The sequence below is a fragment of the Leuciscus leuciscus genome (genome assembly GCF_965113295.1).
Source record: "Leuciscus leuciscus genome assembly, chromosome: 10".
Taxonomy (NCBI): domain Eukaryota; kingdom Metazoa; phylum Chordata; class Actinopteri; order Cypriniformes; family Leuciscidae; genus Leuciscus; species Leuciscus leuciscus.
In genome coordinates, this window is record NC_138734.1 from 27,287,899 (window position 1) to 27,312,300 (window position 24,402).

The 24,402-nt window shown below is 36.9% G+C and overlaps 1 protein-coding gene across 2 annotated transcripts; it reads left to right on the forward strand.

Moving 5' to 3' along the window:
* The first annotated feature begins 340 nt into the window (after positions 1-340).
* On the forward strand, positions 341-21,953 carry ppp6r2b (protein phosphatase 6, regulatory subunit 2b). Of its 2 annotated transcripts, none has more exons than XM_082182767.1 (23): positions 341-602; positions 1,886-2,019; positions 3,859-4,116; positions 5,968-6,154; positions 6,252-6,389; positions 7,067-7,132; positions 8,449-8,561; positions 8,728-8,841; positions 8,948-9,074; positions 9,179-9,331; positions 10,006-10,188; positions 10,545-10,609; positions 10,695-10,810; positions 11,055-11,140; positions 11,246-11,343; positions 11,626-11,677; positions 11,887-12,014; positions 12,113-12,267; positions 12,353-12,518; positions 12,600-12,673; positions 16,824-17,013; positions 18,201-18,287; positions 18,370-21,953. In XM_082182767.1, the coding sequence occupies exons 3-23, from the start codon at positions 3,890-3,892 to the stop codon at positions 18,398-18,400; spliced, it is 2,556 nt and encodes an 851-aa protein (XP_082038893.1). In that variant the 5' UTR covers positions 341-602; positions 1,886-2,019; positions 3,859-3,889; the 3' UTR covers positions 18,401-21,953. The 2 variants fall into 2 exon arrangements, with proteins under 2 accessions (XP_082038893.1, XP_082038894.1); XM_082182768.1 differs by having other exon boundaries at positions 12,356-12,518.
* Positions 21,954-24,402: the final 2,449 nt, after the last annotated feature.

Sequence of the window (24,402 nt, forward strand, 5' to 3'; positions counted from 1 at the left end):
TATACTGGCCATGTACAATGTATTCAGGTACACCCCCAATACATTTTTTTTTTATTTTTTTTTTTACAAAAAGTCACAAAAAAAATTACAATCACCGCGTAATAAACTAATATACTATAAAGTGTATATATTATATTCAGTTGTGAGTATTTCCTTCCTAAAACCTGGTGGGAAAAAAACTATTTTATATTAGATTTTTGACCTACATTTATATTTATATGATATACAACTTTGTATATTGTCATACATAATAAATCATATATTTCCTCTATTTACTAATAAGAGCAATATTTCACTAAATCGAACCGATCGCCCAAGCCCAAGCGCGTTCACACACAGCGTGCGCGTCCGCGTCTCCTTGTCGGCCATTTTGACTTGATAAATAATGTCCAAATCTTTTTCTGCTAACAGTTTAAAGCTCTGAAGGAGCCAGTGCTGAAGCAGGGCTGCTGAAGGAGGTGACGTTAGGACATTGGGGGATCTATGGATGCAGGACGATGCATCGTAAACAAAATATCACATCTCCCCTCGCCCTTTGACACCGTACAGAACAGGTCTGATCAGATTGCTGTTTGTTTGTCTGACATCTCAAAGTGTTTCTGGTAAGTTCACAGCAGTTTATTTGTTCACATTAAAGCTGTTTTTACTATGTCTGTGCGTGTATATGCTAGTCGGATCGTTTCTGATGAAGAGTACAGATGCGTTTATGACCTGCATATGGACTCACGTGACATGAGCAATTATTAAAAATATACCATGATGACTATGTTAAACAGTAATGCCTTTCACCTTGAAGTGTATGCTCATATTACAGTCATCATAATATTCTGAGATTAAATACGATAGCTGTAACGTTACGTAGTCACTACCTCGACATGCTTGGGCTCCTGATGATGTTTACCTTTGTTTATGCAAATGAGTTTAATACGATTTAAAGGCTTTTGACAGTGGAGGCATTTATAATGCTTTGCAACATCCAGTAAACGGGCATGCAAATTCTAAGCGTTTTGATTGGTGTTTCGAGTCTCGCTTCTGCGTTCTGATTGGTGGATCACGGACAGTGACATTGAGCGAGGCCGCTGTGTGTGTGTGTGTGTGTGTGTGTGTGTGTGTGTGTGTGTGTGTGTGTGTGTGTGTGTGTGTGTGCGCGCCTCTCTGACATTGATCTTGAACGAGGGATGTGATTTCGCCTCGTTAAGATAAATACGTATTTTAGTTAAAAATAACATTGTCGTCGTACAGTCGTCTGATTTTCATTGAATGCCCGTAGCCCTGTCACACACGTACGCGTGGGCGTGAAGTGTGTCTGTGGACTGTATGATTTGATGATCACACACATGATGATCTCTGTAGCATTTCTTGCTTTCACCAAACACACATGATTTTAATTAATGTTTGATGTTCATTCATAATGTTAAAACTTCGCTTTACACAATAACCAACATTTTACACAGTAGATACATTTATCTAGTGCTGGAAAAGTCAAAAAAAAATTATAATTAATAATATGTTTCTATGATAAATATTTGTATTGCTTTCCTCTAGTTGTAGTTTTTCTCTCTGTGAGTGCGCTCTATATAAATGTTTGTTGTAATAGATGCAGTGCAGTAATGGTCTGTATGATGTGGTTTAGGCTAGCGGCTGACCTCATATCCGCTGCATATGCTGATTAATCCCATTAAAAGACTAAAATGGAACATGCTGTTATCTGTAGGTGTGTGAACACCTTCATGTGTGTTTTAAACAAGAGATTATCCTAGTCGTATAACAGAACCTTGATGTGACTTAATTAAAATGTGCATGGCATTCTTTCCTCACCTCCACTCATCACTGTTTTCCTCACTGGTCTCAGTCATTTCTTGATGACTTGTCTTTGTCCCTACAGGAGCCTGTGTTGTAATGTAAGGCAGCCCTTTCGGATGGGTGGGTTATCTGACCACTGACCACTCAATCTAGGAAACCAATGTGTGTAAACTGGTCTCTGCATCCCAACCAAGGAAACACACTATCTCCCTGAAGGTAATTTACTGCTTAAAGTGTAACTTCGCCGATTTTCAAACCGCTTTGAATTGTTACAATGCTGGTAGTATGTAAATGAACAATGTTTACTCGTTCTCCGTGTTACCTGGACCGAGAAATTCATGTTTATTTGTCAGCAAAATTTCGGCAGATGTCGCGACTTTTGACAGCTCCAGGACTTTCATGAAAACTACAGATTATACAGTACTTCCGCATTTTTGTATCCCCGCCCACGGATAGTCGGATCAACTGAGGGTTATAGAGAGCCTAAGTCCCTCCGCTTCCGGCTCATGGGACCTTATTTCGGAAAAATTCCGTCTGAACTGTGCCCTGAATTACACATATGATGTTTGTCAATTTAAAAGATAATTATGAAAGTCAAGAAAGTCGCAGTTTGTCATAAAACAGAAGAGTAACATTTAGTTTTATGTGAAAATCGCTCAATGAACTACATCTCTCGTCTCGCACTATGTACGTCACCAACATGCTCGTATCTGTGTGCAGTCTGGTACAAAACACTCAGGCATGACGGCGTAACGTTACGATTATACGTAAGACTACAGAAAAAATGACAGACGTTAGCTTCAGTAAAGTTAGCTTCATTCATTGAGAGCAAAGGTATGACGTCACATGTGCGCCTTTTGGGTTTGTAGTTTGTAATTACGTATTTTCACAGTCTTATACCTCAACAGTTTTACATCAAACTGCGACTTTCTTGACTTCAAAATGTATCTTTTAAATTGACAAACATCATATGTGTAATTCAGGGCACAATTCAAACGAGATCAAAATATTTGTTGTCTCTCGCCATTGACTATCATACAATATTTTTCTGAAATAAGGTCCCATGGTGGTCCACCAGAAGGGGAGGGACTTAGGCTCTCTATTAACAGAACAGTAATTGTAAAGTGTAGGTTTATCATGGTATCGTGCTATGTCTACTATTTAAACAGCACTATGGTAAAAATGGAACGCTATGGCAACAGCTTTCTTGCCTGTACACCGACAGCATTTTGCTTCGGGGGGTTGGACAGAATGGCAGTCTCTTCTGTTTTTCCCCTCCTTTTTTTTCAACTTTGTGGGCATCCATTTTGAAATGTTGACTACAAACACTGAGGTATTTTCAGAATTTCTATTGCGGCGTTCTCTCCATATTTATGACTCATTGCAGCCTTTAGCCACTGCCTACAACGTGTGTCGAAATATTACTAAGTCTGTAAACACGACGTTATCACATGCCAGAGATGGGACACCAAAGACAAACGCAAAGAGGAAAACGCAGCAGAGAAAATGCTGTACCAAGGCACAACAAGCTCATTGTTTGCGATGCATGAAATATAGGAAGAATTGGTGTTGGGGTTTATATGAATGTACTCTGAAACTTTTCTGAAGACAGTCAGTTGCCTTCAATTGTAATTTATTTTTGTCTTACGTCTGTATAAAGTAGTGTTTATAAGCGCAGTGCTGCTTTGTGTACAGAGGTAATTAAGGAGACAAAATCATTGCTGTTCCATAAGCGCCACCTACTGTCAAAGAGTGGATTTCAAATGAAGTCTGAAGTCAAATGAAATTAGATCGGCTTTAATTGACTGATGCAATTGATTCTTTAACTGCTCATCAAGAGTGTAATAACAGCTGACTCGCTAATGTTTAACAGTTGCTGTTGATTCTGCACCTGCTCTGGATTTTACTATTCACTATTTTACTGGTGCATTTTCTAATTTGACTTTTTGGCAAACTTTTTGGTTAGTCAGTGGCCAGTAAACCCTTTAAAACATCAGCTTGATTTCTTATTCTAATATGCTTGAATAAGTAACACCCTCTCTCTGTCTGTCTCAGGCACTCTCTCTTTCTTCTATAGGCTGCAGTCATGTTCTGGAAGTTTGACCTGCACAACTCATCTCAGGTTGAGAAGCTCTTGGAGAAGGAGGATGTGACCCTACAGGAGCTGTTGGATGAAGAAGATGTGCTGCAGGAGTGCAAGGCCCAGAATCAGCGCCTCCTCCTCTTCCTCACCCGGGACAGCAGCATGCTGGAGCTTCTCAACCTCGTCACGCACGAGCCCCCTACTGACCGGGAGGAGAAACTGCGCTACAAGTGAGTGAAAAGATGCTCTACACTTTCTGAGCACCTCTTAAATAAAATGTTTTGAAACTTTGTCTGCAATGGAGGAAAAATGTATTTACAGATATTTGAACAGCTTAATTTCATCAACTGATATTTGGCCAATTGGATATTATGTAGCAGGCTGGTTTACAGATATTACGTGTGTGTGTGTGGGTTTTTTATATATATATATTTTAAAAATGACAAATTATCAGACAATTAATCAACTAATTTTTGGCAAATAATTATACATTTTTTGTTAGTTATCCCAGTATTATTTTAGTATCATTTATATGCTGTTACAGTATTTATTAATATTTTGAATTAGCATTTATTTTTACTACTTCATTTTTAATTTTTGAACGTCTTGATTAAAACTCCTTAATTTTTGTGTAAAATTACAGTGTGCTCTTGTAATTTTATAAGTTTTTATTTTTTTATATTTCTATTTAGCTTGAATTTATTTTTATTTCAGTTTTAGTCATTTTAGTACTTCAACTCAGTATTTCAATTAGTTGGCAAGGCAAACATTTCAGAGTTTGTTTTTCAGTTTGTTTATATATATATATATATATATATATATATATATATATAATTTAATTCAGCTTTATTTCATTTTTTAAGAACCCTTAATAATAGTTTTAGTTAAATAGTTATAATTTGACCATTAAAAAATTACTGACAATCTTGCTAATGGATAACACACATTACATTTTTTAACACACAGTTCTTAATTATTTGCAGTTAATTTACTAAATATGTATTCATGTGCTTGTGCTGCCATTAAAGGTAGGCTAAGGTTTTGTAGAGGCTAGCAATAGCAAGCTAGCTTTGAAAGCATGAGATCCAGCCCTCCCTTTAGAGCATCTCCAAAGCCACACCTCCTTCAAAACACATTAAAGGCACACTATGTAAGATTTGTACCTTAATATAACCCTTCGAAATCATTTCGATGGTAAACAAACTCGTAGTAGGGCGAATCATCCCGATAGCAAAGCGGGGGGGGGGACGCCGCTGGCAAAACCAGCAGTGCAAGCTTGAGAGGTGGCGCCCCGACAAATCTCGCGAGAAACACGACTTGCTTTACGGCACGACGTCACATACATCAACAACATATGAAGCAGCCTCTATGGAAGACACTAGCATGCATTTCAGACGTGAATCATGGCAGAGTCGACGAAGAAAACGAAGAAAGTGTGGTTGGAAGAGTCAAGGAAAAGAAAACGACAGCTCTGCGTGAGTGGTATTTACGACAGTAATGTTAAATACAAGATTTATTTCACCATTGAAAGTGTTGACATAGAAACGCATAAATCCGAGTCTGAGGACGTGAACAGCTCCGGGTAGAACGTCACGAGTGGCCTTCTCTTAATTACGGTTACGACATAGCGTGAACGCAGCATAAGCTTGTTGTTTTGGTTCAGGAGGAACTGTAAAAGGAGGCTGCTGTTTGTTTGCGGCACTTGGTGGCTTTCTGTCTACAACTCTGCATAGCCTTACAGAACGTGCTGATGGCTTGGATGTCTACGTGACCAGGTTTGTGGAGGTTTGGAAATGCATATGTTGACAGGCAGGTAGGACAACGTATCATTGCTTTCGGACCAAATGCAATGACTAAACGAAACATTTTTGGTCCTGTGACATCCACAGAAGATGTTTCAATATTTATACCTATTATTTATTGCTTTCAGGATGTGAAGAGAGTTTCAACTAGTATAACAGAAAGTGTTTATAAAACAATTTGCCTACCCTACCTTTAAATTTGCAGTGTATTTGCAGTGTATATTGAATCTATTTAAGATTATGTTGTATATGTTTTCTTTCTCTCTGTCTCTCATGCAGGTATGCTAATGTTGCATGTGAGTTGTTGACGTGCGATGTGTCCCTCATCAACGATAAAGTTGGTGGAGATGAGTCTCTGCTGAAGACACTCTATAACTTCCTAGAGCAGACGCCACCGCTGAACCCTCTACTGGCCTCGTTCTTCAGTAAAACTGTTGGCAACCTCATCACCCGCAAGACGGAGCAGGTGCGCAAACATGCATCTCAGTTCCTTTGAAAATCATTGATTTGTATTTGCATGATTCTTTTTATCCTGATCTTTGTTGATTCAAATTTTTCATCAGATGATTGGTTTCCTAAAGAAAAAAGAGGATTTTATAGGGCAGGTGTTGAAACACTTGGACACGTCGGCCATGATGGATCTGGTGCTGCGTCTCATTAGCAGCGTGGAGCCTGTTTGTCTCAGACAGGAAGTGCTTAGTGTGAGTGCATTCAACCAGCTGATTCATTAATATTTCTATAATGGACACTTTGGCTTTGAGAAAAAATAAACTCATTAAATCATTTTAATATGCTGATTTGCTGCTCAATAAACATTTATTATTATTATTAAAACAGTTGTGCTGTTTTGGTGGAAACTGATGCATTTTATTTTTCAAGATTCTTTGAGTTGATAGTTAAAAAACAGCATTTGTTTGAAATTGAAATCTTTTGTAACATTATAAATGTCTTAACTCACATTTTTGATCAATTTAATGTGTCCTTGATGAGTAAAACTAAAAAATCTTCCTGACCCCAAACTTTGAATGGTAGTGTTTATAATATGTAAAGTGTTTTTTGATGATTTTAGTTCTTGTGTATCTTATCACAGTTGAAATAATTCATATTTTTACATTTTAAATTTGTAAGATTTGTATTGAATTTATATTTAAAATGTGGCACAGGGGAAAAACAAGTCATTAGAAAAAAAAATAATGATGAAGACATGGTCAGTATTTTCAAAAACAATTTTAATGTGACTTTCATAAAACAAAAAGTAAAAACTGTAATCTTTAGTTTTAATAAAAATCAACCTGTGGGATATAAAAGTGCTCAAAACTAAATAAACACCTGTATCTGTGTGTCATTTTTATTTTATTTTCATGTTGTCTGTTTTCAGTGGCTGAATGAAGAGAGGCTGATCCAGAGACTCATTGAGCTGATACACCCTCACATTGACGATGAGGTCAGACATCACTAGAGTTTTACTAGAGAATGAATTACATGACAAAGTTTGATACCGTTAAGTACTCGTTTAAATCTCTTACCTTAAAGCTGCAGTCCGTAACTTTTTTGGGTTAAAAATTATCCAAAATAATTTTTTGAGCAAGTACATAACCAGCCAGTGTTCAAAACTATCTGCTTGCCTTAGCTCGATTCAAAACGGTAAGCTTGTAATAATGTTTTTAATTCCAGTGGTACTGGTGGATTTCCGTGGAAATTCGAGCATGTCTTTGCATCATTACGTCACATCTGTACACATAAACTCTCGGCTAGTAGGCTATATTGCGTGTGAGGATGTTGGAGGTGGAGATTTATAGCCTTTTCTCACAGCACTTGATGTAATTAAACTTATCAATTTGATGGTGGATCCAGAAAGGTTCAAACGACAATCAAAGTATAGTTTGCACGGTTTAACGTGATATAAGCGATCGTTAGATTTAATCAGCATGATTTACTGCAATGCTTTTTTTCCCCTTAGTTGATCAGAACAAAAGTGAATGTTACTTTCTTGTTCAGATGACATTTTCAGGTGAAAATTCTTATGTTGGTCATACTTCCAAAAAGTAGAATGAGCGGTGACTGACAGCCACACATTTTCCTCAAAACATTGGATTCATCCGCGCTGTGCCGTGCCGAGGCACAACCCACGTAAAGTTGATAATTATGCGAATAACTGTAGTCAATAATTTTATCCCTTAAAATTAATATTTGTTCACCAAAATTACATATTTAAATGTTTTTTCCCTGGGGAAAAAAAATTCTTCATGCCAGCTTGAATGTAACTTGCCCCTTGCCTCATTTAGTATATGTGGTTCTATAAATATGCAAATTAGCCCCGCCTCCACTCACTCACACCAGTTCAGAGATCCACTCGTTGACGATCACACGTTGATGTGATTGGTTACAAGGTAGTTTGTAACGTAATAAACACCAGCGATTTCAAACCGTGTTTTTGAGACTGTCTTTGGTTCATTGCAGTTTTAAGGAGAAAAAAACTCAGAAACGGTGTTGACTTATGCATTTGGACATGGTTTGTCTTAAAGCATATTAAAAACACCACATAGACATATAAACAACATTAAAAGCTTGATTTTCTCCACAGGGGGATTTGAATAATTTCTTTTTTGGGTGAACTATCCCTTTAAAGATGATAGTTACACTGTTTTTGATCTTGGTATTGAAAAAGTCCTTATGCAACATAACATTTGATTCCATCTTACAAATCGAAATAAATAGAAATATGAAAGATGACACATATACATAAATGTGTGTTTACAGAGGCAGTCGAACGCATCTCAGACCCTGTGTGACATCATCCGTCTGAGCAGAGATCAGTCCAGTCTGCTGCAGGAATCTTCAGAGACCGACCCTTTGCTCACAACACTAGAGCTGTGAGTGTGTGTGTGATCACCGCCACTGTGTTCAGTCACTTTTCATGTCAGCTAGATGGTTTCTTACTGTCTAAGTGGGCAGTTGTCAGCCAAAATAAGCAGAATGTGGAATGGACTTTATGCTTGAACAGATTAACTAAACTGAAGTCTCCGGCTGCTGTTTCAGACAGCAGAATGTTGAGGCCCTATTGAAGAACATGTTTGAAGGAGAAAAGAGTGAAGTGTGCATCGTCTATGGAACGCAAGTGTTACTCACATTGTTGGAAACTCAGAGACCTGGGTGAGTAACAAATGCATTTAATCATACACACACACACACACACACACACACACACACACACACACACACACGCAATCACTGTTACTAAAAAGTGTGTGTGTAACAGTGTTGAGCAGGTGACTGACCCGTGCTCTCAGGGATTGGAAAAGTCTTACACTGTCAACAACAGCATTTTAATGGGCATCCAACCACATCTAAAGCACTTCCACCACCTTCTGTTAAACCCACTCAAGGTTGGTCTGCTCCTCTGGTTTTATCAAGTCTTAAAACAAAGTCAAATCACTGAAAGATATCACATAGAGGAGGTTGATGTTTTTTGGACTATCTCCACACTCAGAAATGTGTGATGTTGACCACGATGGGTGTTCTTGAGGAGCCGTTTGGCAACGCGCGGCTGTATGCGTCCAGACTGATGGCTGCTCTCCTGTACACCAGATCTCCCAGAATCCACCAGGAGCTCTGCCAAATGAACATGATCAACCTGCTGCTGGTATGAGTCATCCTTAGTCTAGCTTAAAAAGTCAACAAATAAACAAGATGTTTCCTTTCTCAGAGCCAGTCATTTTTTTAAAATACTTTACATTTTGATCTATCTGGAAATAAGACAATTTGATATTATTAGTTACAATTTATTTGCAGTGTACATTTTATTTGTATTTTTTTTTAAAGAAATGTATACGTTTATTCAGCAAGGATGCATTAAATTGATCAAAAGTGACAGTAAAGACATTTATAATTTTACAAAAGAATTCTCTTTCAAATAAATGCTGTTCTTTTGATCGTAATATTCATCAAAGAATTAAAAAATAAATAAACGCATAATGGTTTCCACAAAAGAAAGCAGCAGCACAACTGTTTTAAACATTGATAATAATAAGATATGTTTCTTGAGCAGCAAATCAGCATATTAGAATGATTTTTGAAGCATCATGTGACTGGAGTATTGATGATTGGAGTAATGGTGCTGAAAATTCAGCTTTGCCATCACAGGAATAAATGAAATGTATTTAAAATATAGTAAAATTGAATATAATTAAATTGTTATAATATTTTTCATTATTACTGTTTTACTGTATTTTTGATCAAATAAATGCAGCCTTGGTGAACATAAGAGTTCTTTCAGAGACATTTCCATTTTCTTTCTTAATCTTTTTCTCTCTTTAGGACTTGTTTTTTAAATTCTCCTGGAATAACTTCCTACACATCCAAGTGGAGCATTGTGTCTCTGCCATCCTTAACCAGTCAACACAGAATGGAAAAACACATGACAGTCCAGATCAGATTCAGCTGGAAACACAAAACTCAGACAGATCTGACATGTTCACAAGCTGTGACTTGATAAAGCATGTAAGCATGACCCTCACTGATTGAAGCTTTGTATAGTCATATATAGTAACATGTAATAAAGTAATATAAAAATATATTGGCAGTAGTGAGGCACTATATATTACCATGTCAGCAGAATAATAATCAAGTTTGAGTCACTTGCTAGATCTGACTCACTTGATAAACGTACGTACGTACGTACGTACGTATGTGTGTATATATATTCATTATATACATTTGTGTCCTCATAAACACACATACACAACATATATAATACATTTACAGAACTTATGACATCAATAGTCAAAAAATGAAAAGGTTTCCTCTTGTGAAATGCTGTATGTATACGTCATTGAAATATAATTGTTTGTGTGCAGCTACTGAAGGACTGCAGGCTGGTTCAGAGGATTTTGGATGCTTGGGAAGAAAATGACAAAACACAGTAAGGACAAACTTAATGAGCTGAAGAGTCAATACGCTTTTGCTGGAGTATCTTATGATCTTATATCTCTGTGTGTATGTTATAGGAAAGCTGGAGGCATGAGAAGAGGGTATATGGGTCATCTGACCAGGATTGCCAACACAGTTGTGCAGAATGCAGAGAGAGAACAAGAGCAGACCCAAATCACACAACTAATAAAAGGTAGTTAACACAGTGTTTTTGGGAGGATTTGTGTTATATACGCATGTATGTATGTGTGTGTAATGTGTGTATGTATTGTAAGTGTGTGTATGTATATATACATATTCCTTCTTTAATGCATTTTTGCTGAATAACAGTATTAATATCTTTTTTTATCTTACTGACCCCAAACTTTTGAATGATATAATTTTTTAACAAACCTCATTCTTTGTTTTCAAATATTTGGTATGTCTGTGTATGACAGAGCTACCAGAGGACTATAAAGCTCGCTGGGAGCAGTTTGTGAATGAAACGCTTATGGAAACTAACAAGAAGAACACTGCAGACCTGGTGAGAGTTTGCACAAAGACATGTGCTGTGAAATCATAGGAAGTATTTTAACATAAAAAATGACAATCTGCAAATCACCTTCAATGAGCATCTTTCTCTTAACAGGTGTTCTCAGATTATCAGATCCAGCAGATGACGGCAAACTTTGTTGATCAGTTTGGATTGAATGGCGATGAATTCGGAGAGCATGACGGCAACATCAGGTGATTCCTGCGCAAAGGTTTAGATGTAGAGTTAAATGTAGATTCAACTATTATATATAAATAAATATTCATCTAAATGTTAAATAAAATGTATTTTAATCTTATGTTTAAAAACTGCATGTTCTTTAATCCTTGATAATGTAAATCTACCATAGTTAGAAAAAATTTTTTGAATTTAATTGAAATATTTAATATTAAAATATAATTTCGAAAAAATGTATTTAATAATTAATTGTTTTTGCTTCAGGATTAAACTCTAGTTTCTGTCTGTTTTTCCTGCAGCGCCACATTTGATCGAATCTCAGAGATCAACTTTAACCTGGGGGACAAGGGGGTGAGTCCTGTTTTTCTATGTTATTTTTATTCTTTCTTTATTCTTTATATTATTATTAATTGTTCTATATTCTTATTACACTTTGTTTGTTTTTTCTGTTTTGGGTTATAATTTTCACCATACTATCATTTTTGTTGGTTTGTTTTTCTCATTCACACTCTTCCTTTCTCACTGTTGTTATTACCCTTCCCATTTCTCTCCTCTCTTAGAAGAGCTCTGCTATCTTTGAGACTTGCACAAAGGAGCGAATCCGGCCGTTTGAAGATCCTGAGGAGGAGGAAGATATTTGGGAGGATAAAGAAATCAACTATGCAACACAAGTGAAATCCAGAAGCAGGTTCATAAAACACACACACACACACACACACACACACTTGCACTCACACTCTAATAATTGACTGCTCTGACTGCCGTGTATGGTTTATTTTTTAATAGGTTTGGACTGGTGACAAATGCTCAGAAGAGTGAGGTGGACGGTGGCTCTCGCAGGAGTCTGGGGTCACCTGACATGGAGTGGTTTCCAGAGACCAAACAAACTCCTGACAAGATCCAGAACCAGGACATGGACAAGCAGTCCAGCGATCCACAGAGTACGCTCACAGCTCACATGATCTAGATTTAGATCTCCCACCTGATCTCATATAATATCTGAATGAAAAAATTATTATAACCCAGCAGGTCCTGGATGGACAGCGAGTTTTGAAGATGACTTCAGCTGTCGGGATTTTGCTAGTATCGCTATAGATACGGGCTCCAACGTGTGGGGAAGCTCTACCGCCCAGCTCAGCGAGACTGAGGAGAAGGGATGGGCGACTTTCACCGACTTCCAACCTTTCTGCTGGTGAGGGAGAGACTGTCTTTTAGTTGATATTGTGTATTCAGGTCATGTAGACACTGTGCTAAACGTTCTGGTGTTCTGCAGTTCAGATGCAGGACCCAGATGCAGTTCACCTGTGGACTCGGAAAATCCAAACAAACAGAGCCAAAATGAAGAAAGTGAGTGGCTTACTTGCTTATTTCTTCAAAAGTATATTCATGTAATTTTTTTTTTGCATCATTCCTCCTTATACTAAATTAACAACAAATACTTACATTCGGGTAATGTTTTTTTTGTAAATAAACACTAAAATGTTACCAACTTTTATAAGCCAGGCAGCCATATCACTCTGTAGCCCATGACTGGTTGCCCACTGAAGCTAAGCAGGGTTGAGCCTGGTCAGTACCTGGATGGTCACTACCTGGATGGGAGACCTCCTGGGAAAACCAGGTTGCTGCTGGAAGAGGTGCTAGTGAGGCCAGCAGGGGGTGCTCACCCTGTGGTCTGTGTGGGTCCTAACACCCCAGTAAAGTGATGGGGACACTATACTGTCAAAGAGCACCGTCCTTTGGATGAGACGTTAAACCGAGGTCCTGACTCTCTGTGGTCATTAAAAATCCCAGGATATCTTTCAAAAGAGTAGGGGTGTAACCCTGGCATCCGTGCCCAGTGGCCTCTATCCATCATGTCCTCCTAATCATCCCCATATACTGATTGGCTTCATCACTGTCTCCTCTCCACCAATAAGCTGGTGTGTGGTGGGCGTTCTTGTGCAATATGGCTGCCGTCGCATCATCCAGGTAGATGCTGCACATTGGTGGTGGTGGTTGAGGAGATTCCCCTCTTCTATGTAAAGTGCCTTGAGTGCCGAGAAAAGCACTATATAAATGTAATGAATTATTTTTATTTTTATAAGCATCTTGCATTTTTGGGTAAAAATTGTTTAATGTTTTTCTTGCTAAGCATTTAGAGAAAGTGCATTTATTGAATTAAAACATTACATATTTTTGTTAGTAGTAGTACAGTGCCCTCCACAATTATTGAACCCCCTGGTAAATATGATCAAAATTGGCTGTAAAAAATAAATCTGCATCGATTATCCTTGTGATCTTTAATTCAAAAAATGTGCAAAATTCTAACCTTTCATTGAAGTAAAAGAATTGAAAGTGGGGGGAAATCACATTATGAAATAAATGTTTTTCTCCAAAACATGTTGGCCACAATTATTGAAACCCCTAGAATTTTTTACAAGTAAAATATCTCTGAAGTATATTCCCATTAATATTTACCTTTTTTAGTACACCAGGGTGACTAGGAACATGAAACTGTCCAGCTATGACTTCGTGTTTCACAGGAGTTTAAATATGAGGAAACACAAAGGCCAAATTCCCTTAATCATCCATCACAATGAGTAAAACCACAGAATACAGTTCTGATGAGTAGCAAAAGATTGTTGAGCATCACAAACTAGAAAGTGGCTGTAAGACAATAGCTAAAGAATTGAAAATCCCCATTTTGACCATCAGGGCAATAATTAAGAAGTTATAACCAACTAAAGATGTTACAAATCTGCCAGGAAGAGGACGTGTGTCTATACTGTCTTAATGCACGGCGAGTATGAAAGTTTGAGTGGCCAAAGACTCTCCAAGGATCACAGATGGAGAATTGCAGAGATTAGTTCAGTCTTAGGGTCAGAAAGCCTAAAAAAAAAATTATCAAACAACCCCTACATCCCCACATGTTGTTTGGGAGGGTTTAAAAAAAAACCTCCTCGCTCATCCAAAAACAAATCCCAGCAAATTTAATTGTCAGACACGACTGGATCTTCAAACAACACAGGGTTCTGTGGTCAGATGAGACTAAAACAGAGCTTTTTGGCAGCAAACACACTAGATGGGTTTGGTGAACACAAGGATAAAAAGTACCCCATGTGTACAATTTAATATACCACTGGATCTTTAATGTTGTGGGCATATTTTTCTGCTGGAGGTCCTGGACTTCTTGTTCAGATACATGGCATCGTGGATTCTATCAAATATCAACAGATAAAAAATCAAAACCTGACGCCTTCTGCTAGAAATCTTATAATGGGCCGTGGTTGGATCTTCCATCAGGACAACGGTCCAAAACAAACATCAAAATCAAAACAAAAATTTGTTGTGGAGCACAAAATGAAGCATCTGCCATGACCGTCTCAGTCCCCTGACCTGATGAGTGGGCTGAACTGAAGAGGAGAAGCACCAACATGGATCTGGGAATCTGAAGGATCTGGAGAGATTCTGTGTGGAGGAATGGTCTATGATCTCTTGTCAGTTATTCTCCAAACTCATCAGGCATTATAGGAGAAGACTCAGAGCTGTTATCTTGGCAAAAGGAGATTGCAAAAAGTATTTAATAAAAGGGTTTCAATAATTGTGGCCAATGTGTTTTGGAGAAAAACATTTATTTCATAATGTGATTTTTCCCCCCACTTTCAATTCTTTTACTTCAATGAAAGGTTAGAATTTTGCACATTTTTTGAATGAAAGATCACAAGGATAATCGATGCAGATTTATTTTTTACAGCCAATTTTGATCATATTTACCAGGGGGTTCAATAATTGTGGAGGGCACTGTAACTGTAATTATATTTTTACTGTGTATTTAATTTTACTTTGAAACATTATTTATTATTACCAATTTTTTTAAATTTAATTTTAATAAAATTATACAACTGTGTAATTTATGTAGTTTTAATTTGATAAATTAATTTCCCCCTCTAAGTACTTTTAGTCTTATAAAGAATATTTGTTTTATGCAAGATACTTATATAATAATATTAATAATAATAATATGAAGTTTTATTAAATTTTTTCTCTTAATTTGTTATTATTATTTTATTATTGTTATTGTATTTTTCATTTATATTATTATTGTTATACCAATATTATTATTTAATACATGAATTTCTCCTCTAAATGCTGTTAGTCTTATTAAAGTCCAACTGAAAATTGACCCTATTTACTTTGTTAGCGCATATTACTAGTCTTGTGGTGAACAATTAATCCGTGCAAGTTAATACACAGAAAAAAATTGTTTGCCGTTGTAATCTTTAATCTAAGTCTGAAAAGTTACTTCCGGTCTGGAATGGCGCTCCTCTGATGATGTAGGTTTGACGGCTTGGGTTGGGAAACGCTTAAGCACTCCGCTTAACCACTCCCCTCAAACCGTTAGTCTGCTATGAGCAGAGATGGAGAGGAGGAGCACTAGAGTACAACTCTGCCCTCTGTTCAATATTCCTTTTCACTGGGAAATACGTCACAACACTGGAGAAAAGTCGTTTGCAACTTCCGGTTCACGCGGACTTTAAGAATATTTATTTGATGTAAAATGCTTATAAAAGTTTGGTGTTGTTGATAATCATTATTATTATATTGTTATTAAAAGGTACACCATGTAACTTTTGACTCTCAAGCTAGCAATATAAAAACAAAATGCATGCATTGACTGCGGATGAATATGATTATCATACTGCTCATAAAACTTTCACTACTAGACTTAAGAGATATAACCAGATTAGATGGAAAGGATCTCAACTGACAAGCTGAAGACATTACTGTCTATATACATTAATAGACACAGTACTTCCTTGAAAGCACAGTGCTAAAACAACCATAATGAAACAACCCTTTACAATAGATACAACTTTACAATGAACTCTGTTAGAGAGATACAAATGGCAATTTATCCGTTCAATAAAATGCCTTACTCTCCTGTTGAGCAATAAAACGCTATCGCCACGTCGACTTTACAACATTTCTAATCCCTCAGTTCTTGCCATCTCTGAAAAGTCAAGCCAGTGTTGATTCTTGTTTTATTACGAGCTCTGTCGCGTTTTTTCAGCAGACTCTCCTCTGTTCAGTGTTTTTTTTTAAACGATTCCACGATTGGCTCAAGATTGTGACAACTAACCTATGCCAGTCCCACACAATACACGCGTCAAAATATCGGAGCAACTTTTTCTCCATTTATGGATATGACGAGACACACAGCGAGTGACGTATATTTGCAATTTCCTGCAAAAACCATCCTGAGAGGTCTAAAATATAAACACTTAATAGGCTTAGTAAATCAGGGTAAGACCAAAAACACATTTTGGAAGAAGGATTGATGATTTGACCCATTATTTAAATGTTAAAAGTTACATAGTGTACATTTCACTTAAACATTTACGCAAACTTATATTATTATTATTGATTTGTTGTTTGCATATTTACGACACTGTTGTTTGTTCTAAATGTTTTTTAAATGGTCAATGAACACGAGTTGACCGCATGTGTGTGTTTGCAGTGAAAGGCTCGTCAGCGTGTGTGTGGAGTGTGTGTGGGGCGAGGAAGGCTCCGCTGGTGGCGTCCGACAGTAGCTCCAGTGGCTCAGACAGTGAGGATGAAGACAGAGCCAACATCATCACAGAGAGCGTCGCCAAGGAGAGCATTACACTTGCCTTCGATGCAAACAACGAGAAAGCAGTCTTCAACAGGTAAAACATTCTTGCATTCCATCGAAGCATTTTTAAAGCATTATTGTACTTTTAAACATTATGGGCCCTATTTTAACGATCTGAAACACAAGTAACTTTGTGGGCGAATCTCGGGCGCAGTTGCTATTTATACCGGCGGGATAAATGACTTTTGCGCCCGACACAAATCTTAAATGGGTTGGTCTGAAGTAGCTACATTACTCATAGGTGTGGTTTGGGCGTAACGTGAAATAAACCAATCAGAGCGTCATCTCACATTCCCTTTAAAAGCAGGTGCACTTGTTCCATGGCGGCTTGCTATTATAACGGCGGATTTGCCAGGCGCACACCAGGAGCGGTTCACCGCCGAGGAGACCGACGTTCGTCTGGGCTGTAAAAGACAGAGAAGTGACATTGGGGATGGGAGACACCCACCCAAATTAGCTTCGGTTAAACAGGCGTATAATAATTTTGGTAAATGTGTAAGCTAGATTTATGCCAATTTTTTTCACATCTTCATGGACACCACAATGATTTCCCTCGTGTGGTAATATTTTTCCTTGTAAATATGTATGGTTTGCAAAAATTTGAACTGCTGCGTCTGTGTAGATGAGAGAAGCAAAGTGTATGCGCGTTGTGCACACGCTACATTATGGCCAAGCATGCGCCCTTAAAATAGCATCTGAATAACGCGCTACTGACTTAAAGCTAGGTTTTTCCTGGTCTGTGGCGGAATTGTTTTCTGAAACTGCAAAATAGCACCAGGGAACGTTTGCGCCGGAACACGCCTCCTCTTTTCGCTGAACCGCCCCCGGGAGCACAAGTTCATTCCCTAATTTACCTACGTGCGTCTGTGGAGGGAAAAGTGGGTCGGGTGCAAAATAGGAATGATGTATGCGTCAGTGTACAAAATCAATTGCGCTGGGTGCAAGATAGGGCCCTATATGTATCAATCTTCTTATTAGTATTACCACTAATAATACAATTATGTAATGTTTTAATTCATACATTTCTTAATTATTGTGCAAAAAGTTTGGTGGTGTTAATAAATAAAACACTCTAATACATATTCTTGCATTTCGTCAAAGCATTACTAAATTGTTTGCAAACGGTTGTTGAAAATTTAGCAGCTGCTTTGACATTGACTCAAGACTTATGACAAAATGTGCAGTGATGTCCTCTTATTGGTTGCTTCCACTTTCTTGCAGTGACACTAATGCCAAAGCAACAGATGTCATAGCAACAGGAACCATGGCGATACCCATCACTGGTACTCAGTCACCTAAGGAGCAGAAGTAAATATAGATACATTTGAGTGTTCTTCCATAGGAAATTACTGGACATGTATTTAAAGCCTACAAATGTCTCATTCTACAGGGGCAACTCCAGTAGTAATGGCCCAATGTAACAGCGTTTGACTCGCCTCCATCCCCATGAAAACCGTCGCTCCGCTCATGAAATGTTAAATGCTGTGGTTTCCCTGTTTTGGCATTTGCTGTTCCCATCGATCTGCAGTGTAGTTGCGTGGGTATTTTTAGTTTGAGCATGAGCGGTACTCTAGATGATCTCTTGTCTTTTCCAATGAAGACATCTTCACTGTTGGAGCACTGACCTTTGAACCCTGTGAGAGCAGCCCCACTACAGTCTGTGTGCGTGTTGAGCGTTGTGGAACTAGAATAAGATGCAGATCCGCAGATGGATTCTCACGTATATGCATAAAAATGCTTGGTACGTTGACAGGCGTGATGTTTCTAAACGAGTGTTTTCTATTTAGAACAAGGCATGATATCAAGTCTGTGTTTGCGACTGTGTGTGTGTGGTGGTGTTTTTTTCTACAACTATCTTTGTGAGGACCGGTTTGAGTTTTAGACCATCGGATTGAGGACAAAGAGAGTAAAGCGAGAACCTTTCTGAGAACCCCTTTAAAGGCCTGTTTGAGGGTCAAGACATTGTTTTAGGGAAAAGATTATAATTCGGTTTAGGGTAAGGGATCGGGTTAGGCACTTACATCAATCTGTGTTTTGGTCGATCGGATCACAAGTAGATGAGGGAGACCCATTCCTGTTTACACCTGGTATTTTAATCTGTCTCAACACGACCGGAGATGACGGAAAAAAATCGCTTTCGTTTCTGCTCTGAAGACCACGCCGAATGTGGTGAAATCATGAATGGTGAGAGAACCTTGTGCTTGGTATGTTTTTCGTCTTCACACCAAACTTGGGTCTCCTGCTGACAATGTTTAAATCCCGTCTGGCTAGCGCGCTTCCCATAATATTTACGCATTATGTCAGTAGGCGAAGATTAGGCGCTCTTTTGTGGCTGTTCCAACGCATTCGACCACATGAACGTTTACACTACGAAAACAATCTGGTCAAATGTGTTTTCGATTAACTCTGGAAGTGGTCGAAAGTGGACAACCTCAAAACATTTTAGACCCCGTTTACACCTGTATTTAGCGTCGTACACTTGTAATTCGATTGACCAAAACACATCTTAATACCAGGTGTAAACAGGGCCTTAGTTTTGATGGGTAGGAGCTAGAGATTGCATTGTGTCAATGAATGTCTTCACAAAGATGAACAAGAATGTGTGTGTGTGTGTGTGTGTGTGTGTTCTGTCTTGATCAGTCTCTGTTTGCTGTAGCCCTTGGGCCCAGTACTGATTTTATTTCAGTGCTGATTTGTTTGCACTTATGTTTCCACAGAATTTATGTTGTGTCCAGTTCTGCCCACAGAAACACACACGTATATGAGCAAAAATAATTGGGAGTAGGTCTCAATAGTTCTGTTGTTGTGGGCTGCTTTCATCTTAAAGGAATAGTTCACCTAAAAAAAAAAAAAAATTGGTACTTGCACACCGTCAGGTTTCAAACATGTATGACTTTCATCTGGAGAACACAAAAGAAGATATTTTAAAGAACGTTCACGCTGATCTTTTTTTATAGAATGATAGCGCAAAAGTCGTATGAACCAACATCCCACGCATGGAAGGAATGTCATACAGGTTTGAAACGGCATTATGAGGGTGAGTAAATAATGACAGAATTTTATTTTTGAGTGAACTATTCCTTTAAACGTGTTTATGTAAGACTGTTTGACTCTGATTCTGTTTGTGGTTGGTGTTTGAACGAACTCTCAGGTGAACGTCGTGTGTGTCAGCGAGTCTGTGCAAAAGAAGAACCGAGGGCGCGTGTGCCTTGAAATATCAGAGAAGGACACATCAGTATGTTAAATGTGTGCGCACATATCCTTAATCAATCTTCCTAGATCACTGTCAGGTCTTAGTAATAATGTGTATTCTTTACGCTATGTACTCTTAATATTATATTTTTTATGACTAATTACTAGCGCAACACTAGAACGCTGCAGTGTCCATTTCAATCTAGAGAGATAGCAATAATAGTATGGATAATTTCTAGGGATTTTTTTTCTTTTTTTAGTAATGTAGCTTTGACGAAATGTGCACACATGCACACAAACTGTTTGTGAGAGTGAATGTGTGTGAGGCTCGGTGTGTTTTCAGTTTGATTTTGCACTTTTAAAAACTTGATTTTGATACCAAATACATTGGGATGTTAGTGGCGGTACGATGACTATAATGAGAGCCCTCGGTCATTGTTCGGTCTATGTGCAATTTTGAATTTACAAGCCGTTGTGTTATTGATATTGCAGATGTTTGCCGATGCGAGTGTGTTTGTTGTGTTTAGGAGACTTTGAGCGAAACTCGAGAGAAATGGTGACCGATGCGTACCAGGCTCTGTGCTTGAATGTAATTCATAGTTTTTAATGTTTATTTTAAATCATTATTATTTTGGGCCAAAATATCTCTTTAATATTCCATCTTTCTGCCATTCTGGATGACAGGGTTTCATTCTCTCTTTCCGGAGTTTGACATTTGATCGTTCTTTTGTTTGTTTTTGTGTTTAACTTTATTTCTAGAAAGTCCTTACTGATATTCCACAACTAAAAGTGGCAGTATTTAAGTGCTGAATTAAAGGCAAGACACTAATCCCCTTTTATCTACTAGTGTACTCTAGTCCAAGCATTTCTTTCCGTCTGTAATTGAGCTAACATCTTTAGTTGACCTGTCAAGATACCATTACACTGGTTTAGAAAGTTCTCTTATAGTTTGTCAATGCGTTAGCACACTGTAAAAAGTGATGAAACCCGTTGCCTTTAAAATTAAGTAAATAAACTTCATGCATTATTGAAAAAAAAAAAAAGTTACTGTATGTGGAATTGTCAAGTTCAGTTCACATAACTAAAAATGAAGTAGTAAACTTCATGCGTAATTGTAAAAATTAAGTTGTGAACTTGACAATTCCACATAACATAATATTTTTTAATTGCGCACGAATTAAGCATTTAATTAGTTTTTTTTACTTAATTTTGAGGCAATGGTTTCCTCAGTTTTTAAGTTAAGTCAACTGATTACTTTTTACAGTACAGGGCATGAGAACGAGAAAGAAATTTTATTTTTATTTTTTTTTAATCAAAACTGTGACGTAAGAATTATGCCAATGTAATGCCACATGTCAAACACCCAATTTGTGATTCTAATTTACACTTTTTCAATTGTTGTTTCATATCCCCTTTTTCCTCCACACCACAATGAAGATTTTATAGCTGAAAAATAGATGTATCAGAACCTGCAATGTGAAATGTATGTTGTTGGATTCTTTTCTCTTCAGCTCTTGTGTGTATTCATGTACCCAAAAACACAAACTCATATTGTATGTTATGAACTGGTACAATATTTTGTGGTATGTTCTGCCTTGAGCGTATGTCCATAGTATGAAACTGGAACACTGTTGTCATTTAGTCAAATGCCTTTTTATTGTAAACTGATGCTGGTGGTTTATTTTTTTTTATTTTTTTTTTGGTATAATGCAATACTGTACCTGTTATCTGTTGTCAGAGTTAGGCTTTAAAATCCGATATCAAATAAATATTTCAAATGGGTTTGTGTGTCAAATGTGTGTTCAATTCACATTTAATTATTTGTATAGCGCTTTTGACAATACACATCGTTTCAAAGCAGCTTTACAGAAAATGCACGAGTCCACATTTCAATTTAGAGTGCTCTGTTATCAGAGGTAACTAAGTTATGTATTTCAGAAATGTACATATACAAATCACAGTTAGCTAAAAATGTATTAATTTAGACAATTTAAGGCAGAAATAATGAGCTCATTGAAGTAATGAATACTTGACTGTTAACAAATGATTGACATATAGAAGACTTTTTCTTCAAAATTAATACTACTATGTACAATAATACAATGTTTAACAATTATGAAAGTTAGTATTATTACACTGTAAATGGACAGGACCTGAGTTAATGGATGCATTTCATCTAGCTAGTAGGCACTTTGCACAAACAAAGTGCTAGTTCGGGACCAAACACTGAAACTGGTTGAATCATGTAGTAGCGAGTTGATGAGTGCAATCTACATTAAAATTGTGAAAGCAATGAAAATGTAACTTTTTATTTTTATGTATAACACAATTACTGCAGATGATAGTAATTGTGTAAAAAAGGAATACCTCCTGTGTATAAATTGGGTGTGGAAACAAAACCATGCCAAAAATAAAACTTGGATGACACTTTACAATAAGATTTCATTTGTAAACATTGTTTAACTACATTAGTTGACATGAACTAACATTGAACAATATTTCTACAGTTATTAATGTTAATATTAACATTTATTAATATTTTTAAGATCACAAGTTGTATCTGTTAACATTAGTTATGCACTGTGAACTAATATGAACATGAACAGTTTTATTAACTAGCATTAACTAATGCTAACAAACACCTAACTGTAAAGTGTTACCAAAACTTGTTCACATACTTTCATATACTTTGGCAAGTCAAGGCAAATTTATTCATTAAGCACATTTCATCCTCTGTTTTAGCATGTGAAACACCGAATAATAGTAATAGTAGTAATAATAATAATAATCACCTAGAAAAAAAAGAAGACAAAACTCAATTTTACAATAATTTAAGAATAAGGAATAATATTAGGGGAAAAATGCAGTATAATGTTTGCGATCACATGCATATAACAAAGTTATATTAAAGTGTTAAGTAGCGCAAGTCCACTTTTTCACAGAAATTAATTGGTGCAAAACAATAACATCTGGATAGTATCCTGTAAATGTGTGCATACTTTCTAAACATGTCTAGACATTCAGTGCCTGATTAATGTAATACAAAATTAATTATATATTTTTTTATTTATATATTATTTTTTTTTGTTGTTGTTGCAAATTCCACTTGGTTATACATTGGTAACATCATACAATCTCATTTGTTAACATTAGTTAAAAGGGGTGGTATGATGCCCTTTTCACAAGATGTAAAATAAGCCTTTGATGTCCCCAGAGTGTGTATGTGAAGTTCTAGCTCAAAATACCCCACTGATATTTTTATATAGCATGTTAAAATTGTCACTTTTTGAGGGTGAGCAAAAACACACCGTTTTGTGTCTGTTCCTTTAAATGCAAATGAGCTGCTGCTCCCGGCAAAGAGGGCGGAGCTTCAAGAGCTTGTGTCCTTTTACCTCACACAGTCATGCACTGAAAAGTTCAAAAACTTTTAGCCTTTTATGTTCAAATCGGATTCAGACAATGATGGGGAGACTCAAGAAGTGACATCATGTAGAATGCAACAGGACATTTCTGAATGGTTAGTTGGTGAACTTCTGTAGCTTATGTGTAGTTATCTTCTAGTCATCGATTAGCATATTCTGTCTTGATAATCTATAAATCGTGTTCAGAGGGCGGGTTTATGTAAATTCTAGTGTTGGTGATGTCACTAACCCGGGAGGAATGTCGTGTAGTCCCTACCAGCTGTTTGTTGTAGTCCTTAAAATGGAATTTCTTTAAAAGAAAATATCTCCCTTTGCTTTGAACTTTGAGCACTGTAACTTTGCAGATGTTGTTTATACTCAAACAGCAACATTACACACTAACTAAAGTTAGAAAAGTGAAATCATAATCAACCACCCCTTTAATGCATTATCTAACATGAACTAACAATAAGCAATGTATTTTTACAGCATTTATTTTATCTTTGTTATTGTTAATAGTTAATTGTTCATGTTGGTTCAAAGTGGATTAACATTTACTAATATGTTTTTAATAAAAGGTTTAAAAAAATATATCAGTTAATGTTAGTTGAGACTTTAACTAGGAATTAATAAATGTGGAAGTATTATGTATTGTTAAATGTAAACTAATTTTAATCAAATGAGAAGTTAGAAAAGTGTTACCTTTATATTTAATGTAGTGACGTTCATACATTTTGGATGAACCATACCTGTTGTTCCGCCTTCTGTCATCATGAACTATCGTGAACCTAGAGAATGAAACCAAACAATCAAAAATGCAACGACTCGGA

Excerpts from the sequence above, each read along its gene's own strand:
- ppp6r2b (XM_082182767.1), top strand. The coding sequence starts at position 3,890 with ATGTTCTGGAAGTTTGACCTGCACAACTCATCTCAGGTTGAGAAGCTC. Across the intron at positions 9,075-9,178 it reads TTCTGTTAAACCCACTCAAG|AAATGTGTGATGTTGACCAC; the intron begins GTTGGTCTGCTC and ends CTCCACACTCAG. Across the intron at positions 11,344-11,625 it reads GAGCATGACGGCAACATCAG|CGCCACATTTGATCGAATCT; the intron begins GTGATTCCTGCG and ends TTTTTCCTGCAG.